The 19,637-nt window shown below is 31.3% G+C and overlaps 1 protein-coding gene across 1 annotated transcript in view; it reads left to right on the forward strand.

Moving 5' to 3' along the window:
- The window catches only part of LOC142317382 (methyl farnesoate epoxidase-like), an 87,392-nt gene that overhangs the window by 58,774 nt on the left and 8,981 nt on the right, over window positions 1-19,637 (forward strand). The window contains exon 2 of the mRNA XM_075353896.1: window positions 18,854-19,034. Within this exon, the coding sequence (XP_075210011.1) occupies window positions 18,854-19,034 (181 nt within the window). The remainder of the gene's footprint in view (window positions 1-18,853; window positions 19,035-19,637) is intronic.

The raw sequence follows: 19,637 nt of genomic DNA on the forward strand, positions 1-19,637 counted from the left end.
TATTTTTTTAAATATTCTGTTTTCTTATGCACAAAGAAGAAAGATAAGCAAAATAAATATTATTTGGAATTAAAAGGTACATGGAGATATCACTGACTGTCACAATTTCAACAGACCTATCAAGGAGTATTGAATGAAGTATAAGAAAAATGGGATGGCAGAGGAAAATGATGTCCAACTCTCTAACTATTTATATCTGTCTACTTTTTTAAATTAACCTGAACTTTGTGATAATATAATTTTTTTTCACAAATGAAGTAAGCTATAGTAGTAACTTTTTAACTTCTATATTAGACAATCATCCAAGGGAATTGTCTGAGCACTCTATTTCATATCCATTATGAACTAGACTGAGATGCCTATCTTCTAAAACTTGACCTCCTACTCCTAACTATTAAAACCAAATGAAATTTCAAGTAAATTCTCTGGAGAAATTAAAATATATAAACTGTTTTACATCACAATATAAATAAACACTGGCACCTATACACATATGATTTGTCATAGGAATAATTATCAATAATGAAAACACTTTCTTATCACTGAACATATTCACAAGCACAATGTTAGGGATTTGGACCACAAAAATTCATATGAATTTATTGAACCAGCAACAAGATAATGTCATTTTTCCAAAGGTTATGCTCCTTCATGCATATGGTATTAAAAATTTCCTCAATAATAAATCACAACAGGAGGATGGAAGTAATGATCTTTCGGTCCTACGATTATAATAAAAGGGACAATGGTGTCGTGCTGGAGGTGGTAAATGAGCAGCAGGTGAGCCGCTGCTGGAGGCCGACGTTCTGAAAAGGAACGAGTTGAAGGCTCAGTTGCTGGCCGAGCGGCGGCCACAAGTATTGGTATATGATCAGCCAAGAGTGAGAAGGGTAGAAGAGCCCAAAATCCTCAAGTCTGCGCACAGTCAAAATCCGTTATTGGATATGGCCGTTGAATATTTCCTTCGGGAAACCAAGGAAGTTCGGCAGCCCCAAAGAGTCACTGGGTGTTGGAGACCACGCCAAAGATCCGGCAGGTCTTTGTGGCCGGTGGACGTTTGTTTTTCAGCTGGACCTCATGTAAGGTCGTCGACCAAACAGAGGTTGCCCGATGTTTTAAGTGTCAGGGCTTTGGTCACGCCTCTATCCACTGCAGAGGGCAGTCGGAGATGTGTGGTCACTGTGCTCTTCCGGAGCACAAGGCACCCAATTGCCCTGCTAAGTACGCCGCCTGTGCCTTGGTGAAAGGAAGCAATGCTGGACACCGGGTAGGCAGTGCAGGGCGTATGATACTGCTCGGGGGAGAGCTGTGAAAAATACAGCTTATGGTGACGCCTGAATTGAGGAAAGCCTTTGAGGACGCTTGCGCCTGGGGCAGTTTAAAGCTGCATCATTCCCGGGCGGCCACCAGTGAAACCATGAAGCTCCTTGAGGATACAACCTCGAGGCCTCTTGGTGCAGGAACCGTACGCGGTCACGGATAGGTGGTCGGCTTCCGCGGGGTGGATGTTATTCATTCTCATGGGGAACGGCCGCTCTCCGCGATCGTGGTTGGCTCAGATTCGTTGGGTGTCTTCTGGATGTCCCATTGTTCTGATGAGCAATTTACTGTTCTGTGAATAACGAGGGGTACACTCCGTGTCGTACTGGTGTCTGGATACTTCCAGATTGGATGGAGTATCGATGGCTTGCTGGCGAAATTGGGCAGAATTCTGAACGGCCTTCCGGGCACCAGAATGCTGGTTGTTCTGAACTCTAATTCCAAGTCTCCGACCTGAGATTCACCACTCACAGACTCCAGAGGCGCTGGTCTCGAACAGTTTGTGGAAGCCAAGAACCTCTACTTGATTAATGATGCAGAACCGCCAACTTTCTCTTGCGAACTCTGAAAGTTTCATAGACGTCACTTTGGTGACAGGCGACTTGCTGCGAAGTACAAGAGTTGGATTGTCTGGTCTGAGGACAGTGTGAGCGATCATAAGCTTATACCCTATGAGATCGTTTATAGAAGCGGTTTACAGACCATCAGGTTACATGATCCTTTGGTTCACGTCAAGCCATAGGTACACCAAATGGCAAAGCCTTCCGTATACCTTTCATCCATCCTCTTAAATATACAGAACAATTAGTGCATACTATATAAGGAGCCTATGTTGTATCTTGATCAATTTTACACTGAAAATACAAATGATATGCTTTTTTAATTAAAGGTGTAATGTTTTTTCAATTTAATTTTACAGTAAACTCGCCACATACATAAAAAAAGGCATCCACATCATTTGCACAATTTTGAATCATTATGACACTGCATTATTAACAAACTTAAGACAGCAATAAAACTGAACAAAATTAATTCATTCCTAAATCCAATGCTTTATACAAACAACATAACAGTGCTTTCAGCTACATATTTTGACCAGCACAGACGTGATTAAGCTTGTCCATGACGGCTCACTTTTCAGTATTAGATATGATGTCATAGTATGCGATTATTATATGATTTAATTCTTTGTCTAGTATTGTTTATTTACGGCTTAAAAATTATGTTAATAAAGTTAAACAATAAAAAATGAGCTAACAAAATACAATATAGGAGCTAAAAAATGCTAACTATATGTTGAAAAAATGAAAAAAATGTTTAATTAAAATTTAAATTTTTTTCAAAAATTGTAGGTGATATAAAGATTCTGAGTTCATATCCGTTTTCAGTATAAAAAAACAGATTAAAATCATGAATCACATGTTTGGAAACAAAAATTATGTTTATCAGTGTAATTGGATGATAGTTTATTGTTTTTTTTTTTTTCAGTAGAAATGATTGTTTCTATACTTCTCATATTTTGTATACTAATAGGAATCGGTGAGTCAAAAACGGAAATACAGTATGTTGCTATATATTTCATTTCTTAATAAAATAGTGATTAATATAAAATTTTTGAGAAACTAAATTTTCTTGGCTAACATTACAAATAATTAAAATATCTGCCAATAGTATATATATCATTGTAAAAAGTGATCTCCAATAAATCCAAAAAAATAATAAAAAAAGTTCTGTAAGAAAGTAGGGTAAAAAGGTTGATAGGTTAGAAAATTTAAAGAGGGAAATAGATAGGTTAGATGTAGTTGGAGTAGGAATTAGCGAGGTTCGGTGGGAAGACGAAAACACCTTTTGGTAGGTGATTTTAGAGTAATTAACTCAGCGGCAAATAAAGGGCAGGCAAGAGTAGGCTTCATAATGAACAAGAAGAGAGTAGAGCATTTCAGAAAGCTTAGAGAGAGAATCATTGTAATCAGGATAAAATCAAAACCTAAGCCGACAACGATTGTAACGTCTATGTGCCTACAAGTAAGTGCCCATTATGATGATGAGGTTCAGTGTGTATACGACTGAAAGAGGGGAACAACTTATTGAGAATTACAGGAAGTATAATTTAGTAATTGCCAATACCCAGTTTAAAAATCATACAGCATACATACGTGAGAAAAGCCTGGTAATACTGCAAGTTATCAGATAGATTATAAAATGGTTAAACAAAGAGCATATCCAGGAGCAGACATTGATAGCGACCACAATTTAATGATGATGAAATGTAGATTGGGGTTTAAAAACCAAAAGAAAAGGTGTCAGATGAATCTGTGGAATTTAGAGATTCTTGAGGAAAAGAAGGTAAAAAAGAATTTTGAGCAGGACATCGCAAGAGGTCTGAGTAAAACTCATATGGTAGAAAAAGTAGAAGAAGAATGGGAGAATGTTAAAAGTAAATAATTAAATCAGCAGAAGTGAACCTAAGCGGAACAAAGAGAACTGATAGAAAACCTTGGTTATCAGAGGATATATTGCAGTTGATGTATGAACGTAAAAAGTATAAGAATGCTGGTGATGAAGAATGTATTTACTTTATAAAATTTGCTTTTGAACACTCAGAATTGAAATTAAAAAAAAAATTATTTTTATAACAATATAGATATTATGCTTATGTTCAGGATTTTAAAAAAATTAAGGTTCAAATACAGAGATAGAAGAACAATTGCTTGCATTTACAGGAACCAAACAGCAACAGTAATAATTGAAGAACATAAGAAAGAAGCCATAATAAGAAAGGGAGGCTGACAAGGATGTTCCCTATCCCCATTACTTTTTAATCTTTATATAGAACTAGCAATTAATGATGTTAAAGAACAATTTAGATTCGGAGTAACAGTACAAGTTGAAAAGATAAAGATGTTACGATTTGCTGATGATATAGTAATTCTAGCCGAGAGTAAAAAGGATTTAGAAGAAACAATGAACTGCACAGATGAAGTCCTACGCAAGAACTATCGCATGAAAATAAACAAGAACAAAACAAAAGTAATGAAATGTAGTAGAAATAACAAAGATAGACCACTGAATGTGAAAATAGGAGGAGAAAAGATTATGGAGGTAGAGGAATTTTGTTATTTGGGAAGTAGAATTACTAAAGATGGAAGAAGCAGGAGCGATATAAAATGCCAAATATCGCAGGCGAAACAACCCTTTCAGTCAGAAATATAATTTCTTTACATCAAAAACTAACTTAAATGTCGGGAAAAGATTGCTGAAAGTATATGTTTGGAGCGTTGCTTTATATGGAAGTGAAACTTGGATGATTGGAGTACCTGAGAAGAAAAGATTAGAAACTTTTGACATGTGGTGCTATAGGAGAATGTTAAAAATCAGATGGGTGGATAAAGTGACAAATGAAGAGGTGTTGCGGCAAATAGATGAAGAAAGAAGCATTTGGAAAAATATAACTAAAAGAAGGGACAGACTTATAGGCCACATATTAAGCCATCCTGGAATAGTCATTTTAATATTGGAGGGACAGGTAGAAGGAAAAAGTTGTGTAGGCAGGCAACATTGGGAATATGTAAAAAAAAATTGTTAGGGATGTAGGATGTAGGGGGTATACCTAAATGAAATGAGTAGCACTAGATAGGAAATCTTGGAGAGCTGCATCAAACCAGTCAAATGACTGAAAAGAAAGATAATAAAAATATGAAACTTTTAGAGTCATCAATTCCACCCAGAATCACAGGCCAACCAATTAATCTATCTTCAATCGACAACAACCAATCATAAATTGATGGTGAAAACCATCACGTATTTACTCTTCTATGGATTTAAATTCCCTTGGTAACTGATTAAATATTTTTAGACCTAAGAAAGAACATTTAGATAACTCAATTCTTGTCCTAGCAGGAACTACATTATCCGCTTCCTGCAAAGGATTCGTAATCAAAGTACCAAGAATCCTTTCCTGTTTACAGCCTTCATAATATGTCTTTGGTATTCTATAGAAATACATATGATGCAGTGGCAAGATCTTAGGCCTCTGAATAATGGGAAGGATTCATGTCATCTACTTTTAACCAATATTATACGTACTACATGCTTCTGAGCAATACAAACAGATCTAAAAACACTGTAGTGAGCTCCACCACATAATTTAATCTTGACTCTACAAAAGCGTAATACAGTGATAACTAAACTCTGTATTACTGGTGAGAGCACTAAATCTCACAAACTTACTGAACTCGAACTTCTTCAAAAGGAGCACTACCATATCAGTCACCAAAACGTTTTCCTTACACGATAATGTAGTAGCCCATACGGTGATGATAGAAATTCTTTGTTGAATTCACTAGAGCACCATAATCCTTAAACCATTATATTACACCTATATCTCGGTTATACTTACTGCTTTGTTTTATGCAACTGAGCTTATACTTCATTCCCCTCTTATATTTCTAATTTCAACGTACACTTTACTCTCTTTTTTCTGTTTAGTCTCCAGAACCAATGTAAGGAGGTATTAGTTCAGAGGATGAATGTAAATGAAGTGTACTCTTGTATAGTCTCAGGTTGATATTTTCTGAGATGTGTACTTAATTGAAACCCTACCACCAAAGAACACCAGTATCCATGATGTAGTATTCAAATCCATATAAAACTAAGTGCCTTTACTAGAAAAATTCTTCCTAATTTGTAACTTTTACAATTTTTTTTTTTAATAAAAATACTTTTTATTTTAAATTAATACATTCTTTCTTTACTTTAAACCTGTTCATTACATAACTTACTTCTAAAATACAAACCTGTCTATAAAACTATAGTATGGTTGTGCTGGTTCATATCAACATGCAGAGCCTGTAGATATACATGGACTTGTCAATTGAAGATTTAGGATTACGTAAACTTTTAATAAGTGGCAAACCAGATTTTAGTCATTTTTGGAGCCATCTTCAGCAATTGGTGATTTTGTTTATCAATTTAGATGCACGGTTTGCATTTGAAACTAGAGTTGTAAGGGGTTCTGCAATCCCTTACACCTCTTTTGTACTGCAGAGAGCATAGTGTGTGAAAATGTATCATATGCTTGTTCAAAGATGATGCTCTCACAGTGAATATTATGCAAGTAGACCAAATTACAAGGAGCATGTATACATAAAGTTGTAAACTGTAATTTGCTCATATTTATACACTATATACATGCATGTCCATGCCCATCATATCAACACAGCTAAAATATTTTTAACTAGGTTTCATCGAGTTGTGGTTGGGGGGGTTGCAAAATATTCATCATATATATTTTTTTTTTACTTTTTGGAGGTTGTGGAGATGAAAACATATAGAATCACTGGTTTAAATGATTTAAACTGGTTTAAATGATTTAAATTGGTTTAAATAGGCAATAATAACTCATTAGCTCATTAGGGATTTTAAAACGAAAGTAAAGAGCATTTTTTTTAGTGACCATGTCAAAGCAAAGTTTATTAGAAAATACTTTTATTATAAAACAACAGATTATAAAACTCCAATAAATTTGAATGTGGTATAAACAGGATACAGCTGGATTCATCAGATGGTAGTTGTGCAAATTATAAGCAGATGTTTGTATTCTAGTATTTATTCTAATAAATATAGATTAATAAACCATTTCTTCTAATTTGTATTTAATAATGCATTATACACATCACATTTGAAATGCATAGATATACTACTTCATGGATAAAAAAGGAACTGTGCAGGCATTTGGCTGGATTGATCAAGGGAAACCATGGTAACACTTTGATAATAAACAATAATAAGAGTAACATAAAATAATAATAATAATAGCATCACAAAATTTACAGTTAATTATACATATATAGTTATACATTTTCAGCACCACAACTTAATCCATTTTTCTAATATATCCTACACTGATAAATAAGGAATTCTTCCAGATTTTGGCTGGATAGATTAAGAGAAACCATGGTAAAATTTTGATCAGAGCAGCATCATCAGTTTATTATGAAGATTTTATATCAATCTGACAATAATTTGAGTTCATTTTTCTATTAAACAACAGAAATATATATAAAACAGTAATACATTAAAACTAACAGTTGAGGATTAAGGCAATCAAATACACAAATAATAATTAGTTAAGTATTTAATAATATTTTATTGTTTAAAATATAAGGAAATTTATTTAAGTCAGGGAATGGAAAACTAATTGTTCTGGCATTTACTCTACTGGACCAAGGGAAACCATGGTAAAACCTTGGTCAGAAGAGCTTACAATATTTTATATCTGTAATATGCTGCAGTATTAAAGGCATATAAATAATAAAAGAAATTTATTGGTGATACATTCATTGTATGTTATTTATATATTTAATTAGCTTTTAAACAATAAAATTTGATGAATTTTAATTGTTACTTCTTGAATATCATCATCATAATCCTTTAAGTCCTGTAACAAAAAAAATAAATTTTAATATGAAACATTTAATAAAATACTGTATTATGATAGCCTGACATACTACACACAAACTCAAGGATTTAAATGACAGATAAAAGGATACTAGGTCTTGGCAAGAATCGAACTAGGGATCACAAGAGAAAAAATAACAAATATCTAATTCAAATCCATTTAAAAAAATAAGAAAATTTACTTTTTATCAAGCATTAATATCACTTTACTAATATAAATTAATCTCATTCAATTTGGAACTGTCTTGCATTGATTAATATAAGATTGGTTGATTAAGAGCAATTATCAGAAGAATAACTTTGTTTTGTAACTCAACTTGTAATTTATTAAGAGACAGTACAAATCAAACAAATTCCACTAAAGATTTTATTATAACCGTTTTAGTTACACTTCAAAAACTTGTTTTTGTGGAAAATAAAGAGTTGAAAATTTACAGCTGGGAGTAAAAAAAAATGTTAATTAATTCTGTTGATAATAAATACAGAATTTTCATGTTGACATTAATTAGTTCCTTTTTTGAGCTTAGTGAACTGAAAACAAAAAATAAATCTTTGACATCATAGAAGGTGATAAAAAAGTCACCACTGTTATGATGTTACCTATCTTAAAAGTGGTCTGGAAACCCCTTAATATGTAGTCAAATAGTTTATTTAGTCCGCATGATGTCACATTGTATATGTTGCATTTGTCAAATTTAGTGCAAATTTAAATTCCATTCTGTTCCATCATATTTGCAATTACAATAACATGCTGTATGTTAAGTTTCCTGTTATCGTAATAACATTGTTCATTAGTTTTAAACCTGTAATAGGTGATTTACAAAGTTTGATCCTGATGTTAATTGTAATGGTTTTTAAACAAGAAACTTGGGCATCCCACTATGTTTGCTACACATGGGTTTAAGGACTTAGATGGTGTTCATATTTCGAGTTCCAGTGGTATGGCAGGAGCCATGAAATCACACCAATGATTGTTACTTCTGTTCGATTGGTGTTCACAGCTTTAATTTGAAGAATAAAAAAAGAATCATCTATCCAAATTTGCCATTTGCTTTACACCCGGTTCCTTATGGTCTAGACGTACCAGAGCCAATTCCACCAGAAAATTAACCTGAAATAGATGGTTCCATAAGTGAGATTTAAATGAAGATAACATTGATCTGATCAAAGAAAATTCCGAATTGCTTGGTTTGATGCTTAAAGAGAAGAACCTGCTAGCAGTCAGCACCTCATTTTCCTGGTTCATGTACAGAAAAAACGGATAGGGACAAGTATACCAACAAAAAAAAAACCTGACAATTGGACTTAAACAGCATGGAAAATTTAAAAATGTTCCATATTTTTTTTTATTAAACCTTGCAAGTACTTAGAAGAATTACCATACTCATTTATTTACAAAAATCATTGAACAATAAAATTTTATGTTAAATAGCTAATTCCTAATAACAGTGAACTTAGTTTTGATGAATGAGATATTAAAATAAATAATCTTTATAATTTTACTCATTCGTCCTATACAGCTTAACTATTTCTCATAGAGCATTATTTTATTAGTAACTCAAAATATTGAAACATGAAAAATAGCTGTAAATGTAACATTCTGTTTAAGTTTTACTGACATCCAATGAAGTTATCTTGATAAATTTACATTTTAAAAGACCACTAAGTTCAATGATATAAGTACCATTCAGATTATCCCAGTGGTTCTTGATTTTTAAGTGTACAGACTCTGTAACGATTTGCAGAAGTTGACAGGTTGCTAACTGTTTGAGCATCTTTCATCAATAAATGTTAATAGCATCGTGCAACAAAACTAAAACCAATGTTGTTTAGCTTCAGTGATTTATTGGAATTGTTTTTTTAAATGTGGTTTCAGCAATTGTCACTTTATTTTCCATTTTGCTACTTGAAATATTTGAGGTATAGAGCAAAATCATCATGCTGTTTACCTACCCCTTTTTTTCTTAGTTACTTCTTGGGGCTGGACCTGCTTTAATATAAACGCAGCCACAAGGAGATTCCAGGGAAATTATTCACCCCTGTACTTTCTCTGCCATTGTTGTACAGATGATCTTGACCTATATTATGGATACCATATGTGCTATCCCGTACAATCTATAACATAGTTCCCATGATGTTTTATGGGGTAACTACCCTGAATTCTCTCCAGAATGCTTTTTTATCCTCCAGGAACTGGTAGTACATGAACACGTGTGTTCTGCAGTGTCCTTTCCCTACAATAATCTCATACTGCAGAGGGTCTCTACATCCATGCTCACACATATGCTTTAAAACAACTGTGACTGGTAAGGAACTTTATCAATTCATACCCCAATTTCCTGCGTTTATTGTCCAGCCATCTCTGGAGGTTCATCTACCCTTTGTCGGCTGAAACCATTGTTTACCATTATCCTGCCCAAAGTAAAACTACTGCATTGACCCCTACTATTATTACATTGACTTTTATTACTTAAATACATTAATCATTTTGTTGAAAATACTTTTTGGTTCAAGTTTATTTGTATTATATATTTGTAAATTGTGAATTATTTTTTGTAGGTTGTTATCCGTACTATGATGATGATCCTTTTATATTGGATTCCCAACCTGATTACAACCCAGCACTGCTCAAACATGTCGTAACTGGTAATGCATCATGAGTGTATAGGTATGCTGTTGAAACTAAGGCCCAAGGGTTCAAACGGAAGGTTCCTGAAGAGCCAAGACCAAAAAACGCTTGTCACGTTCAATCCGCAGTGTTCTTCAATTTAAAAGTTTAGTGTATCATGAATTCTTGCCAGCACGTCATATGGTCAGTCAGGAGTAATAACTGGTAGTTCTACGCAGTTTGCATGAAGCAATCCAAAGAAAACACCCAGATTTGTGCCAAAACAATTCATGGCAATTGTACCATGGTAATATAATCCACCTGTTTGAATTTTTATTTTATTCTATTTAATTAATGCACACTTATCATTAGAAAAATTACTTTTATTTAAAAGCTACTGTGTTAATATTAATAAATCAGAGAGTTTTAAATATTAAATTCATGTGAAATTTCTCTTTTCAAAATGTAAATAATGTTTTAGGTTTGTATAACAGGCAGTATGTAATTTTGATATCTTATTATTACAAAACTGCCCAAAAAGGAGTGTGATGTATTTAGGGTATATGTACGAGGGTTATTTTTTATTCAAGATCCGTTCGGTCACAAAATTAAAACCACAGTGAAAATAAAAAAAATTTTTATTTGTAACAAGTACTTACATAGTTACGCTATTTCTCTACATAGTCACCACTCCGATTTAGAAATTTGTTGTAGCATAGTACCAACTTTCCAATACCCTAGTCATAGAACGGAGCCGCCTGTGTTTTCAGCCATGTTTATACGCTGGTCTGCAGCTCGATATCTGTGCCAAAATGTTGAAACGCTGGCTAGGAGAGAACTTTGTGAAAAAGCCACAATTCAGAATAAGTGGAGAGGAATGTTGTCTTCAGGCATTGTCTTTCTCCATGACAATGCTTGGCCGCACACTGCAGCTGTAACAAAGAAGCTTCTGCAGCGTTTTTGTTGGGAAGTGTTTAATCACCCATCATACAGCCCAGACTTGGCTCCATCTGATTTTCACCTCTTTGCTCACATGAAATGCCGGCTAGGAGGACAACATTTTGGCACAGACATCGAGCTGCAGACCAATGTAGAAACACGGCTGAAAACACAGGCGGCTCTGTTCTACGATGAGGGTATTGGAAAGTTGTACCGATACCCTCATGAAAAAATGAGGGTACATTTGTTGTTCCATGCTACAACAAATGTCTACCACAACAAATGTTGTACCACTGTACAAGCCCAATGGAACAGAATTAAATGTATGACTCCGCATTGGAATCCTTACATTATAAAAAGTGTCACAGGCTATGTAAATATGTATATATATTTATACATATGTATATATATAAATATATATGTAGTAGTGAAGATTTTCCGGTTGAAGCACAAACTTTAATGAATTGACTTAATGAACTCTGAGTCTCTATCACTGTGTTTGCTGGGTTTGAACTGAATAACTCAAATCAATAGAATGAATAATATTATAAAAATAATAGAATTAAATTGATAAGTAAAATAAGACAATATTAAATAAATTAAAAGAATTTCTGTTTAATAATAATCGGCTCCCGTGAGGACTGCGTGTGAGGCTACAGTGGTAAGGTGATCTGAGCACCTCTTGAGAGGCTGACTGATCATCATCATCAACTGGTAACAAATGAGTTGCCTCTGAGGCGCTATTTTGGTAGGTGCTCTTATAATATCTCTGCAGTCACCTAATTTTCAAAATTTGAATGGTGTTTTTGCTAGTATAATACAAAATCATGATGGAACCAAACCAGAACAAAAATTAACTGATATACTCAGAGAATTTGGCCCTCACTATGTCAAGACCAGCATGACATTGATGAGCTCACACAAATGATCTGTGTAGAGTTTGATGACAGTAAGATTAGAGGTAATGCTGTTGTCATCGGATTGAGCCCATATTGTTGAATTTGATGCTTTAGGGAGACAGGGCAAAGTAGAATGGCATATGTGCCACTAATATTGTGCTGGGCTGTGACTGTGTATAAACTAAAAGGGACTACCTTAGATAGAGCTGTCGTAGATCTGAGCACTCGCATCTTTTTGCCACGGGCCAGCCTACATACCTACATAGCACAGAGTTGCATGAGACAATTGGAGATTTTAGCCATTAGTTATTTGGATTCCAGAAAATTGCTGTGTAATCCACATGGTAAAAGATTTCTCAATGAACTCACTCATTTGAGAAATCTGTAAGTTTAAATTGGTATATGTCAATTAAATAAATAAAGTGAAATGTTTACAATTCTCTTATTTTGCTCAGAATGTTAATACATTATATCCAAAAGTTTTTAAACTGTAAATTTTTCTCTATGATAACTAAACAGTATTAAATAATAAAAACAATTATAAAAATTAAAAAACACAACTACCAAAAAATAAAAAATAGAGCTATAAAAACAACAATAAATTGAACTAAAAAAATAAAACAAGGTGTGAAAATAAAGGACTAAATATTATCATAACCAGGATTGCTTCAGAGGATGAGATCAATGATATGTAGCATCTGAAAATGCCATGCCTGACTGGGATTCGAAGTCCCGGGTTTGAATCCTGATCAGGCATGGCATTTTTACATGCTACATATCATTCATCTCATTCTCTGAAGCAATACCTAAAATGGTGGTTCTGGAGGTTAAAAAAAAAATCATCATGCAGTATTTAATTAAATAAAATAATGGGTAATCAATCAACATTCACACAGTTTTAATTTGTTTAAATATATTTTTCATGTTGTAGAAATAGCAGGTTTTAAGGTTGTCTAATGATTAAGTTTTCACCAGGTCTTACATCGATAAGAAAATTCTTTCCTTCAACAAAAATGCAGTTGGTAGGCTCTAAATAATAATTTTAAAGAGCTCTAAATAGTTGTTGTAAAGAGTTCTGAATAGTCATTATTTTATATTAAAGAGCCCCCTGACTACATTTAAATATTTTCATTGAAAGACAAAATTTTCTTATTGATGTAAGACCTGGTGAAAACTTAATCGTAAGACAACTTAAATGACTGCTATTTCTACAACATGAAAAATATATTTAAACAAATTAAAACTGTTTGAAAGTTGATTGGTCACCCATTATCTTATTTAATTAAATACTCCATAACAATTTTTAGTTCTTTATTTCCACATCTTGTTTTCTTTTTTTTAGTTCAATTTATTGTTGTTTTTTAGTCCTATTTTTTTTTTTTTGGCAGTCGTGTTTTTTATTTTTATAATTTTATTTGCATAAAATAAATATGAATTTGCTTAATACAAGTCACGGTCATGGAATAAGTAAGTTTGATGTAGAAATCTATTATTTCTTTATCCTTTCTTCTTTTGATGTAATCTATTCTAAATCAGAAAATGAAAGCTTATTCTATAGCCGAGTTGAAATCCCATAGCTGTGAATGTACTCATTTATATTAAAGTATATAATTGATTACTTGTCCCAAGATCATGATTTCTGATATTTGTCCCATGATCTTATGTTTTTGTTTGCCTCATATCAAAAACACTCCTTTGCATACTCGGTTTATTTGGGTAATATACACCATTATTTATATGTACTATGTTATATAAGATAACAGTCTGGATTCAGTCTGTAAAGATACTGCTCAGAACTAGTTAGACATGTCCAACATTGGAAAACATCTCTGAAAATAAAAAATTTGATGTAACAGATAATTCCCAGGTAACCAGTGCATGAATTACCGACAATTGACATCTTTTCATGGAGATGATCCAGATTTTCAGAAATTGTATGATGTACAATTAATAATATTTTACATCATGCAATTTTTGCTAACATCTTTTAACTGATAAATCTAATAATTCTAGTACACTGTTTGAATTCTTTAAGCCAGTAATTCTTGTGTCATGTTTATAATACAGATTAATAAAATAAAATACGCCAAAAGAAATGTTGACAGGAATTTATTGTGTACTTAGTAGAAATTTCACATCATGGTTAAAGGAGAAAGTATAGTTTGCCAATTTCTTCTGGTAATTAAGAATGATTAAAAAAAGATTTTTGATTTCAGTGAAAAAAAAACCAAAATTATCAACAAATACGTGCTATTTCCAACAATGCTAAACATAATGGTGTAAATAGGAAGCATTGATTTTATAAGACATGATTCACTTTCATTGAGAAGAATGTTTCAAAAATATCACTTATTTGAAAATTACAGGAATTTTTAACATAAATTAATCATTATAATAAATTTTAAAAAAGTAGTGGAATAAGGAAATACACATTGAAAAAGTAAATATAGTTATTTCTTTTAAATTATAGCAAATACATAAGTATGAAAGCATAATATTAATGATAGGGGTTGGCAAGCAAAAGAAATGACAAAGAATAAATTATTACCAAAGTTTTTAATTTTTTGCAGATAAGGTTAAACAAGATACAATGTCAATACAAGTTAATAAAGTTGTTCAATTGTTTTTTCTTCTTTAATGTCAATAGACTTGATGAAAACATTCATGAATGTGTAAGAGCATTACAATTACAGAAATTGTAATAATTTTAGCCTGATGGTTGGTAGGGGTATCTTTAAATTTTTTTTTTTTTGAAAATTTAATTAATTTATAAGTAATGATTTAAAAAGAATAAAAAAATTAATTATCATGTCATTTTATGCATTGAGCAAACAGTGTAAAGCAATTATACTAAATATGAAATAATTTCTTTAAGAGAATGTAAAAATGTAACATGCTATCATATAATTTACATAATTTTATTATTTGTAGTATTTGATACTATAAAATTTTATAATTACAATTCATAATATTTGTTAATTTCAAGGAAACAATTGAAGAACATATAAACCTGAAGAAACAAGAGATGTGATAGATGCTTTTCTTCATGAAATCGAAAGGCACAAACATGAAAAGTTTACAATATACCATGGTATCAATTCTGTTCTTTCATATGTCTAATTTTAAATATTCCCTTACAAATGGGCACACAGAAATGGGTGTACTAATCTTTTTCTTTACATTATCTACCCCAGTTTTTCTTATGCAAGGAAATTATCTGCTGTATAAGTGACTACTGTCACTTATACAGCAGATAATTTGGTATTAATTCCCATTAATTAATATTTATTGTAGAGATTTATTGTAGAGATATCAGAGTATCCACCTCATTGCTGATGGCTTTTGCATGCTGATATGTTCTATGCATTAGGTTTTGTGAAGAAGCCAGTGGAAACCACTTCACTTCTTACTTCCTCTAATTAGCTTACTGTTAAATTCTTGTTATTTTGGAAGTGCCTATGTTATTTGCATGAATGACTTGATTTGAGTTGTCTGCACCTGCACCTATTAGAGTACAGTACCTGATATACACAAAATTGATATTTAATTATAATTATATTTAACAAGCTAATGATTAAAAGTTAAATTTTCAACTATTTTGTAATGTGTACCATTTTTTCACATTAAAGAACATGTATTAAATGTCAGTACTTTACAAAGACAAGTTAAAGACTGTTTATATATATATTAGCAGGAGCACTTACTTTTGTCTCTGTGACAATGTGCTACCATCATCACTCATATAATCTGTGAATATTGTTCTTGGAAAAAATTTGTAAGTACAAACTAATTTCAAAATAGAGTTTTCATAATTTATGTTATATACAGTGAAGGGGTCATTTTAATTTTTTTTTATTGGAGAATGTCCTCCCAGAAATATTTTGTCAAAAAAGGATACACTGCAATCATGGTTTACGATTTTAAATTTGAGTTGGTCCTATTTAAATTTTATAACAACTAGTATTATGGTTATTAGCTTACAAACTATCAGATAAAAAAAATTAACTAATTGAAATATAAAAACATAAACATATCAGACAAGAATATTTCTTGTGGAGAGAAAAAAATAGAGCTTCTATTACCAAATTAAACAAATCTCATAAAAATTAAAGAAAATATAAAACTGCCTTAATAGAAAGGAGATTTTTTCTAAATTAAAAAAGGATTTTTTTTATTGTTCAATGAATTTTTTACATAAATTTATTAGTTAATAATGTAATTGAAATATTAAATTTTTATTTTTCACCAAATATTTCATGATTTTTGTTCAATTGTTTAATGTATTTTGACAGAAGGAAGATAGTGCTAGTTCATTGATTCATTTTTTCTTTTATTGAATAATACATTTTCAGAGATACTTCATCAGTAGTCATCATTATTATTGTTATAAATAATGCTATTGCAAAAGAATACAATTAATGGACAAAGTTGACAAATTAATATGGCATTTTAAAATTAAAAGAAAAGCTGGCAATGAATTGTATGTATTCATTTTTTCACTTCAATCATTTTAAGCCCTATTTGAGTCCTCTTCCGTCCCATCCATATTATTTGAAATTGAACATATATATATCTACATAGCTCTGTAGATATATTTTTCCATGTAGTATATTTTATCCATTCATAGACCAAGGAGAGAGATTGTCTTTTAATACATCCAGTAAGAGTAAGTGAATGATCATAGTTTGGCATCCAATAAGAATAAAATTCTTTCAGTCTGTTTTTTAAAGGCTTAATAATACAAACATCTAAAGGTTGAAGGAGAGTAGTTAATCATCCTGTTACAATTACTAATTCAAAATTATTTTTTGATAGTGAATTTTTCACATTTTCAGTTAAATGTCCCCAAAAGCTGTCATGGATGAGCATAGATTTTATGTTTCACAAGCTTTTGGGTCTATGAAACCACACCGGTTTCAACAATTCATCCATTAAATGAATATCCATCCATCCATAACTGCAAAATAATTTTCCATTTTTTTTTTTTAATAATCAAACACAGTTAGTTGTTGCTTTAATTCAAGGGATTTTCTGAATTTCAATTCACAAAACGATTGTCTTTTTGAATAATCATCAAGCAATAAATCCTTTTTCTTTTGCAAATCTTGAATGCACAACTTATTGAATATTTCAGCTACTGACACAACATTTAATTTTTCAGCAATGGTAAATGAACAAAGTTTTTTTTGTTTGAAAACATAACTTTTAATCAAAAAATATTAAAAAAAAGAGAGAGAGGAATGTGACACATTTACAATTAATAGATAAAAAAAAATAAATAAATAAAAGGACCAATTTTAAAAACAAAATAAGTTAACAATTATAAACTAATCACTAAGTAAAGGATTTTTTTTCACTTTTGAAATCAACTGAATACTGAAAGGTAAAGGAAAAGCATGAAGAAGTTAAAACTAAAAACGAATAAAACTAAAAACTACAATGTACCATACTTCCAGAAACCTGTTTTATTCTATGTACTTTGTTACAGAAAAAGGAACTAATAATGGACACATAACAATATTAACCCCTGTTATTATTCTTCCTCTAAATCAATACTTAAATTTTAAAAAATTTTTTGAAAAATTAAGAAGATATCTTTTGTTACTCCAGACCATTGGAGTTGGATGGCCAAAAAGATTTTATGAAGAACCTGTTGGTTTGAAGACCTATTGTAGAAAATATAGATTTAAAAAACTCCCTTTACACCTTTTCTCAAGCATTTCAAAGGTAAATAAGTAAAAATATATAGTCATTTTTCAGGGAGGGGGTGAATATTAAATAAAAATTTTTGGCAATTTGTGATCTTGATATAAAAAGAAAACTTTTGTAAGAAATTTTTTTTTTTGCTATACCACCCAAATAAAAATTTGAAATTTTATTTTATTAAAACACCCTCACCCCTTTTCCAGTTTTTGCAAAAATTTAATACATTTTCCCCCAAACAGGATTCAGAGTTACAATATAAGCCAACATAAATATGTACAAACGTCCATCTGACAAAAATAGATTTTTTGGACCTGGGAGCATTGGAATAAAAAATTTTTCATAAATTATTTACAATTTACTTAAATGTACCTTTTTGTTAATTTTTTTTTAATGTATCCTTAAGGTCAAAACTTAAAACAAGACCTTTTTTTACTGATCTACATATTTCCCATTAAAGCTATAGCAGCAATAACTTTATAGCTGGGAAAGTAATGTAAGTATTTTTAATTTCAAAATTTGTCATGATTTGGATATGTTTATATAATATTTAATAAAACATGTCCTATGAATATACCAAAATAATGCTTTAACAGAATTATTGTGCGTTTTATATATATATATATATATATATAAAACATGCTTGCACATGCATAAACATAATTTGACCTTTTAAAATGTAGTAACTAAATGACTGTAGGTGACTTGTCAGGAGTCATGAATCACATCTGAAAATAGATTGTAGCAGTTCTCAAGAAAATGGTTTCCAGACATATAAAGAATAGTTAGAATTGAAATGGTTCCCTGCCATCCTCACCTATGTAATAACATTAGTATTTACAAAAAAATAATTCCTTAATGTATTCAAATTCTTTTTGTTTTATTTATATTAACAAATGCTAATTTTTCTTTCTTATTTTTTCAGAAAACCAACTGGTTGTGTTACTTCTTGATATGTTTATGGCTGGTGCAGAAACCACCAGCAGTATACTATCATTCGCAGTCCTTTATATGTTACATTATCCTGATGTACAAAAACATGCGCAATCTGAACTAGATATAACGGTTGGCAAAGGAAATCAACCCGTAATGCAACATCTTTCAAGGTTTTTAGTATTATTCATTATGAAATCTAAATAAAATATGTTTAATTGTTAGATAAGTGGTTAGTTAAAGGCAGGCAGTGGTTCCCAAACTATGCCCATGGACGCCTTTTTATAGCAAAAACCTGACCATGAATCCCGAAGTGAAATAACTACATAATTGTGTAATAGAAAAATTACAAATTTAACTTTGATGTCTTGAATGGTAAATGGTGATGTATTTATGCAAAAATAACTTATTAAATAAGTATTATAACTTATTATATATAAGTTATATATTATAACTTATTAATAAGTATTATATATGCAAATTATAATACTATTAAATTAAATTAATATAAATTATTTGTTTTAAAATATAAAATCACATTTATTTTTTTTGAGTGAGATGGGTGAACCTGATGGGATGATATGAGATTATGTTTAGCTCTATGTTTGTGATAACAGTCATAAGTCTCCACGAGCTCTAATTTCCAGTCGATTTCTTTTTTTTATGATGAGGATCATAATTGCACTAAATCCACGTTCTTCTAAATAGTAAGGTAGGAAAACAATTGACAGCTTCTGTATTGCGACCCATAATGTAGGATGTAAAGTTATCTGTTT

This window comes from Lycorma delicatula, chromosome 1, assembly GCF_047948215.1.
Source record: "Lycorma delicatula isolate Av1 chromosome 1, ASM4794821v1, whole genome shotgun sequence".
In the NCBI taxonomy this organism is placed as follows: Eukaryota; Metazoa; Arthropoda; class Insecta; order Hemiptera; family Fulgoridae; genus Lycorma; species Lycorma delicatula.